Here is an 8,564-nt window from a genome sequence, read left to right on the forward strand (position 1 = left end):
TTTGTCGCAGGCATCTAACTCCAAATGAGCTAATATTTGCAAAATATAACAATGTTTACCAGTTGGAATGTTAAATATCTTGTCTTTGCAGTCTATTGAATTGAATATAAGTTAAAAATGATTTGCAAATTATTGTTTTTTGTTTTTATTTACCATTTACACAACCTTTCACTGGTTTCGGGTTTTGGTACATCCTTCGATAAGTCAGTTAGTCCACTACCCCCAACTGTTTCAAATATTTTATTGCTTTTAATGAACAAACATTATGGCATAGAGGAATAATCTTCGCTTTAGTTATTGTAAAAAAATAACATATTTTAGTTGTTTTTCCTACACTGGCCAATTAAGACAACATGTTTTTGTTATGCTTCAAAACAGCAACAAACTGACTTCTTTTTCACAACAATGGCCAAACCTTAGCATGGATAAATGAGGACAGATCAGGACGAAATGTCTTTTTCAATGTACAGATGCAGAAAAATCATATGAAAAAAAAAAAAACTTCCTGGGCTTCGCTTTATAAAAACACACACACACAAACACACATTCAAACATACACACACACACACACCACACTCAGTTCACGGAGTTACAAATGTTGTCTACCACTTTGTTGAACTTCTTTGGTTGGTCGGCATACACGTGATGAGAAGCGTCGTTTACAAGCTGCGGAAAAAAAAAAAACACAGCCAAAGATCAACAACACCCGACAAATTTTAAAGGAAAAAAAATGTTTCTATATACTAGCCGCGGATAAACTATATCGCCAAAAGTATGTGGCCACCCATCTAAGCGACGAGAATAAGGTGTCCTAATCACTTGGCCCGGTGTATCAAATCAAGCCCTTAGGCATGGAGACTGCGTAACAATTTTACTATAAAAAACAAAAATTGTTTTTTTTTTTAAACTTACTATGAAAAAAAATCCCTAAATTTGACAGTAAAATCTATTGGTCATTTTTAAAAGTGTACAATTTGATGGATAACTTGCTTCGAAACCATAAGTTAAGCAGATATTTAACTATTTATTGTTATTTTTACAAACTATTATACGGTATATAATAATTAGGGGTGCTGAAATTTTTTAATTTTATCACATTTGAACACCGATTTTTGGATGAATTATTTATTTATTTTTATTATTTTTTTAAGCCATCTCTATGCTTACTTGGTGCACGTACGTGTCATACATCAGCAACCAAAATTAGTTATTGTAACAAATTTTATTTTATTCTATTTTTATTACGTAAAGAGTAAAAAAAAAAAAATATATATATATATATATATATATATATATATATATATATTTATTTTTTTATTTTTTTTTAAATCGGTGGATTTTACCAGTTTTTTTGCAGAAAAAAACTTTCAGCTTAGTGGCCAGTAAAATATTTTACTGTAAAACATATGTTTTTTTTATAATTATTATTATTATTAATATTTTTACAACAAAATACTGTAAATTGAAACACAGTACTGCTGTTGAATTTTATTTTGGCAACTCAGATGTTAGTTTTTTACCGTAATAAAATGTGCTACCATAAAATCGTCAACCGTGGATTTTACAGTTAAAAAAAAAAAATTAAAGCACAGTTGACAGAATTTTACTACAAAAAAAAACAAACATTGTCTTTCTTTCTTTTTTTTTCAAACTTACTTAAAAAAAATTTAAAATCCCTAAATTTTACAGTAAAATCCATCGGTCATTTTGATAGTGTACAATTTGATGGATAACTTGCTTCGAAACCATAAGTTAAGCAGATATTTAAGTATTTATTGTTATTTTTACAAACTATCATACAGTATTTAATAATTAGGGGTGAATAAGAGGTAGGAAATGGATGGATGGATATATGAATACCGATTTTTTTAGTAATTTTATTATTTTACATAAAGAGTACAAATATCTGTGGATTTTACCCATTTTCCTGCAGAAGAAAACTGTCGGCTTAGTTGCCAGTAAAATATTTGACTGTAAAATATAGTTTTATTACTATTTATTTATTTTTAAATATATTACTGTAAATAGAAATACAGTACTGCTGCTGAATTTTATTTTGGCAACTCAGATGCTAGTTTTTAACCATAATAAAATGTGGTACCATAAAATCATCAACCGTGGATTTTACTTAAAAAAAATTAAAAATCTCTCAATTTTACAGTAAAATCTATCGGTCATTTTTATAGTGTACAATTTGATGGATAACTTGCTTCGAAACCATAAGTTAAGCAGATATTTAAGTATTTTTTGTTATTTTTACCAACTATCATACGGTATAAAATAACTAGGGGTGCTAAAAAATGTTATTTTATCACTTTTGAGTCCCGATTTTTTTTAGTAATTTTATCATATTATTTTTTTGGACAAATTATTATTTTTATTTTTTTGGTCATCTCTATGCTTACTTGGTGCACGTACAGTACGTGTCATAATAATTATTATTATAATAAATAATTAAAAATACCTTTAGTAAGAAAATAAGAAAGTAATAAACATATCAAATATAAACGTCACATCCATAAATCAGCCGCAGTGCAAAAGCGTAGGTAAAAAGTAGCGGCTTGCAGTCCGGAATTAAGGGTAAATTACAGCCTGATTCCGCGCCGCATGTGGATAATTGGACGATGACCACCTTCTCCACTTACCAGCACTTTAGTGTGGGTGGGGCCCCTAATTTGTACCACCTTCTCCCCTGAGGCGCTGTCGACCCAGGACTGGGCCCCGTAGAGCATGGTGAGCGGCATGGTGCTGGGCAGCAGGTGGACCCGGTGGATCATGGGCTTCTTAGCCCAGCCCAGAGACTCGGCCATGGCCCGGAAACCCACCTCTCCACTGTGTCGGGAAGGGGAGGCAAAAAGAGAATCTGAAAACATGGACCGTATGGAACACAAATGGGATGATTTGAACCAAAGGAACAGGTTTTGCCCGTTTTTAATTTTGCACTTTTATTTTGAAGGGGCTTTTATTTTTTATGTGACGTTCTATAATGCAACTTGAAACACTGCTACTAAGATGTTGAAAAAGACTCAAAGTAGTACTTGAGTACTATTATTAGATTCATTTGATGCTTTTAATTATTATTTATTAATACCTGGCTTATGCAAGTTGAGAGACGTTTCATGAGAGCAGAGCGTGCCGCCAAGGCCTGGTGGTTAGAGTGCCCGCCCTGAGATCGGTAGGTCGTGAGTTCAAACCCCCGGCCGAGTCGTGCCAAAGACTATAAAAACGGAACCCTAACTTTAAGTGACGTGTGCCGTCAGCGCCCAGACAGAGCAGCATGAGCTGAGCTGTTTGCTGGATTAGCATCAGCAGCCCTGTTAAATCGTTTTACTGGTTAATGAAAAGACTGAATGGGCTTCAATGGCTGTTTAGATGGCCTTTCTTTTTAACAACACTCAGGAAACTCGGGTCCCAGCAAAGCCGGCGGCGTTTCTGGGTGTTGTTGATAAATGGCTTTAGAGTTTTAACTTGCACTTACATATTTAGCGACCGACTGTAGTTACTAACAGTGGTTTTCTGAAGTCTTCCTAAGGCCGTGTGGTGATATCTTTTACACACTGATGTCGCTTTTTGATGCGGTACCGCCTGAGGGATCCAAGGTCACGGGCATTTAATGTCACGTGCAGCTAATTCTCCAGATTCTCCAAACTTTTTGATGATATTACGGAAAAGGTGGCACAGGGGCATTTTTACCACTGTGTTACATGGCCTTTCCTTTTAACAACACTCAGTAAACTCGGGTCCCAGCGAAGCCGGCGCCGTTTCTGGGTGATGTTGATAAATTACTGTGACTTTGCATAATAATAAAGTTTGAACTTGCACTTACAGATGTAACGACCGACCGTAGTTACTGACAGTGGTTTTCTGAAGTCTTCCTAAGGCCGTGTGGTGATATCTTTTACACACTGATGTCGCTTTTTGATGCGGTACCGCCTGAGGGATCCAAGGTCACGGGCATTTAATGTCACGTGCAGTTCTTTCTCCAGATTCTCCAAACTTTTTGAATATATTACGGAAAAGTTGGCACAGGGGTATTTTTACCACTGTGTTACATGGCCTTTCCTTTTAACAACACTCAGTAATTTCGGGTCCCAGCAAAGCCGGCGGCGTTTCTGGGTGTTGTTGATAAATTACTGTGGCTTTACATAATAGAGTTTTAAATCGCACTTACAGATGTAACGACCGACCGTAGTTACTGACAGTGGTTTTCTGAAGTCTTCCTAAGGCCATGTGGTGATATCTTTTACACACTGATGTCGCATTTTGATGCGGTACAGCCTGAGGGATCCAAGGTCACGGGCATTTAATGTCACGTGCAGCTATTTCTCCAGATTCTCCAAACTTTTTGATATTACGGAAAAGTTGGCACAGGGGCATTTTTACCACTGTGTTACATGGCCTTTCCTTTTAACAACACTCAGTAAACTCGGGTCCCAGCGAAGCCGGCGCCGTTTCTGGGTGATGTTGATAAATTACTGTGGCTTTGCATAGTATAGTTTTAAATCGCACTTACAGGTGTAGTGACCAACCGTAGTTACTGACTGTGGTTTTCTGAAGTCTTCCTGAGGCCGTGTGGTGATATCTTTTACACACTGATGTCGCTTTTTGATGCGGTACCGCCTGAGGGATCCAAGGTCACGGGCATTTAATGTCACGTGCAGCTATTTCTCCATATTCTCCAAACTTTTTGATGATATTACGGAAAAGTTGGCACAGGGGCATTTTTACCACTGTGTTACATGACCTTTCCTTTTAACAACACTCAGTAAACTCTGGTCCCAGCGAAACCGGCGGCGTTTCTGGGTGTTGTTGATAAATTACTGTGACTTTCCATAATAATAAAGTTTTAACTTGCACTTACAGATGTAACGACCAACCGTAGTTACTGACAGTGGTTTTCTGAAGTCTTCTTAAGGCCGTGTGGTGATATCTTTTACACACTGATGTCACTTTTTGATGCGGTACCGCCTGAGGGATCCAAAGTCACGGGCATTTAATGTCACGTGCAGTTATTTCACAAAGATTCTCCAAACTTTTTGATGATATTACGGAAAAGTTGCCACAGGGGCATTTTTACCACTGTGTTACATGGCCTTTTCTTTTAACAACACTCAGTAATTTTGGGTGCCAGCAAAGCCGGCGGCGTTTCTGGGTGTTGTTGATAAATTACTGTGGCTTTGCATAATAGTTTTAAATCGCACTTACAGGTGTAGCAACCGACCGTAGTTACTGACAGTGGTTTTCTGAAGTCTTCCTGAGGCCGTGTGGTGATATCCTTTACACACTGATGTGGCTTTTTGATGCAGTGCTGCCTGAAAAATGTTGTTCCTAAACAATTTTCTCGGGCATTTGTTGACAAAGTACTTAAAAGAGCCGTTCAGAAGATGCGAGTCGTTCGCAAACATCACATTGTTCTTAGTCAAGTGCGGATCCGGACCGGGACCGGGACTGTAATGTCGTCCTTGTGTAAAAGTAGTGCACTTACCTCGGAGTCTGAGCGTTACAGTGGTAGATGTACTGGGTCATGGTGTCATCGTCAAACAGATCTTCAAACTTCCTCTTGAAATCGGGGCGAAATTTGGTCACCAGACCCGGACCTGGACAAAGAACTCACCGTGAAACGGGGAGCCGGGCGCTCACCTGTCGCTGATGACCGGCGGAAAACGGGGCCATACCCCAGGGGCCGGCCGCCCGGATGACAGCCAGTGGGTTGAAGAGGGAAATGACGGAGATGATGGCTTTCACCCAGCGTGGCGGAGACGACCTCCTCACCAACTCGGCGGCCTGACCTCGGCCCTCCTGGTTCTGGACGTTTGGACTCTCGGGGAACCCCCAGGGGTCGACCAGGATTAAATGGGACACTCTGGAAGTATCAAACCATGACATAGTCACATATTTCTTGTAGTGTTTGTTTTTTAATACCTGGTAATATGCAAGTTGAGAGACGTTTCATGAGAGCAGAGCGTGTGCCGTCAGCGCCCAGACAGAGCAGCATGAGCTGAGCTGTTTTGCTGGATTAGCTTGGCTCTGTTAAATCGTTTTACCGGATAATGAAGAGAGTGTTGAGTAAATTCTGCATTTTTTTTTGCGTGACAGAGTGATTGGAGTACTTTCTTGTGGGTCCCCCAAAAAAAATTCATGAAGTTTGCTTCTTTTGTGAATTTATTATGGGTCTACTGGAAAATGCCGGGTCAAAAGTATACATAAAGTAATGTTAATATTTGCTTACATGTCCCTTGGCAAGTTTCACTGCAATAAGGCGCTTTTGGTAGCCATCCACAAGCTTTAATTTAAATTAAAGCTGCAAGCAGCGTTGGTTGGGTCCGCCTTTGGCCGCTGCCAAGCCCTGGTCTAAGTCAGACCTACATAGAGGTCTTTGTTTCATGTCTGTACGACATTCCTAACAGAAGTTACAAGCAGTTTTGTCTGGGTTTTTTCCTAGGGGGCGCTAGAGCGCAATTTTGACTTTTGGGGTTTGTTTTTGTTAGATAGCAATTTTCGCCAGTCCTGATGTGTGTGTGAAATTTGGTGAGTTTTGAAGCATGTTAAGGGGGTCAAATTACAGATCGGCGTTTCTGGATGTTGTTGATAAATGGCTTTCGCTTTGCATAGTAGAGCTTTAACTTGCACTTTGAAGCATTTTAAGGGTGCCAAATTACAGATCGGCGTTTCTGGATGTTGTTGATAAATGGCTTTCGCTTTGCATAGTAGAGCTTTAACTTGCACTTTGAAGCATTTTAAGGGGGCCAAATTACAGCTCAAAGAGGCAAATATGACATATTTTACGAAACTTTGCGCAGGGGTTCTTTGAAGGTGCGTAAAATCAAAACCGGAGTAGTAATCAAAACTTTGTTGGACAGTTTTAATCAAAAGGGTTCAATCTCTCTCCTGTGCGAGTTTGAAGCCAAAAAGACAGACGCACTCGGAGGAGTTTACGTTTGAAAAAGGTGACGGGTTTTTACAAAACTTTTATTTTGAAGGGGTAATTTTTAACTCCCTGTTGATTTTTGCCGAAGGATGTCAATTATCTAAATGTAGGTCTAAGTGAGACCTACATAGAAGTTTTTGTTTCACCGGAAGTTACAAGCAGTTTTGTCTGTGTTTTCTTCCTCGAAGCAGTTTTTGCTGTGTTTTGATCAAAAATTGCGCAAGAGCGCAATTTTGAGTTTTTGGGGTTTTTTTTTTTTCATTAGATCGCAATTTCTGCCAGTCCTGATGTGTGTGCCAAGTTTGGTGGGTTTTGAAGCATTTTAAGGGGGTCAAATTTCAGCTCAAAGAGGCAAACATTTTATTTTTTGCGAAAATTTTGTTTTGAAGATGTTTTTTCCAACTTCCTGTTGATTTTTGCCCTCGAAGGGAGAATTATGAAATGTAGGTCTAAGTTAGACCTACGTGACAGTTTTTGTTTCATGTCTGTACGACATTCCTAACGGAAGTTACAAGCAGTCTGTTTTTCTTTCCTTCCTAGGGGGCGCTAGCGCGCAATTTAGATTTTTCTGGTTTGACTGCCTAATAAGTTGGGAAGGCATGCCAGACCGATGTGTGTGTCAAATTTGGTGAGTTTTGAAGCATGTTAAGGGGGTCAAAGTACAGCGCATAGGTGCGGAATAATAATAAAACGCACCAGTTTCAATAGGGTCCGCAGGCCCATGGCAAAGGACTCCTGTGGAGTCCTTTGCCATGGGCCTGCGGACCCTAATTATTTGCGGAATTACTTTTTAAAAAATGTAATTAATGTGACACTTAATAAGTATTTTGTTTTTAATTCCTGGCAATATGGAAGTCGAGAGAGGTTTCATGAGAGCAGAGCGTGTCGCCCAGAGATGTGTGTCGTCAGCGCCCAGACAGAGAAGCATGAGCTGAGCTGTTAAATCGTTTTACCGATAAATGAAGAGACTGTATGAGGTTGGTTTGGACAACAAACATTTGTTTGTTGTCCATTTTCCGCCACGTAGTTAATAGTAGTGTGTACGTCCGCGTGTTTACATGTTTGCTGTGTGATGTTGCCTTCTTCTATTTGATACCGAGTTCTTGGATTGGAGCACATACTTGTTGGTCACAAAAATTGCCGCAGTTCAGCTAAATGTTTTGGTTTTCTGACACGGACTTGTTTCTTCAGCATTGTCCACACGTTTTAAGTCAGGACTTCATTCTAGCCGGATTTAGCCATCTGACATCACGTGGACAAAGATAAGACCTTCTGGAGGAAAGTTCTAGCAGCTTCTAATTCACTGCATGACTCGTGATCATCCTGGCCTTTTCTTCCTGATCGTGGCAGTGCCAAAACTGTGCCATGCACTTTATACTTACCAAAGATTTGTCAACCGATTCAAACCATTCCACCTTCAACTCATCCTGGACCTTCAAACTACATTTTTTACATACTCAACAAATCTCCAGGAATTCCCGTATTATTTCCATCCTTATGTTCGACTACTCCTTTTACATTTTTCAAGCCATCAAAACACTCCTTTAAATCAGGACAAAACCTAAGTTGGTTAAAGAATTACAAAAATTCCCGAAATTCCAGGATTTTCTCAATTAAAAACTGTTAGTAATTCAAA

The 8,564-nt window shown here is 39.0% G+C and overlaps 1 protein-coding gene across 2 annotated transcripts in view; it reads right to left on the minus strand.

Moving 5' to 3' along the window:
* Nucleotides 1-224: 224 nt before the first annotated feature.
* The window catches only part of abhd4 (abhydrolase domain containing 4, N-acyl phospholipase B), a 15,302-nt gene continuing 6,962 nt past the window's right edge, over nucleotides 225-8,564 (minus strand). For both annotated transcript variants that reach the window (XM_061890305.1, XM_061890306.1), the window contains exons 5-8: nucleotides 5,676-5,863; nucleotides 5,486-5,597; nucleotides 2,646-2,832; nucleotides 225-666 (exon numbers count right to left, since the gene is read on the minus strand). In XM_061890305.1, the coding sequence (XP_061746289.1) occupies nucleotides 577-666; nucleotides 2,646-2,832; nucleotides 5,486-5,597; nucleotides 5,676-5,863 (577 nt within the window). In that variant the 3' untranslated portion in view covers nucleotides 225-576. The remainder of the gene's footprint in view (nucleotides 667-2,645; nucleotides 2,833-5,485; nucleotides 5,598-5,675; nucleotides 5,864-8,564) is intronic.

Source organism: Nerophis ophidion, linkage group LG28 (assembly GCF_033978795.1).
Source record: "Nerophis ophidion isolate RoL-2023_Sa linkage group LG28, RoL_Noph_v1.0, whole genome shotgun sequence".
Lineage (NCBI taxonomy): Eukaryota > Metazoa > Chordata > Actinopteri > Syngnathiformes > Syngnathidae > Nerophis > Nerophis ophidion.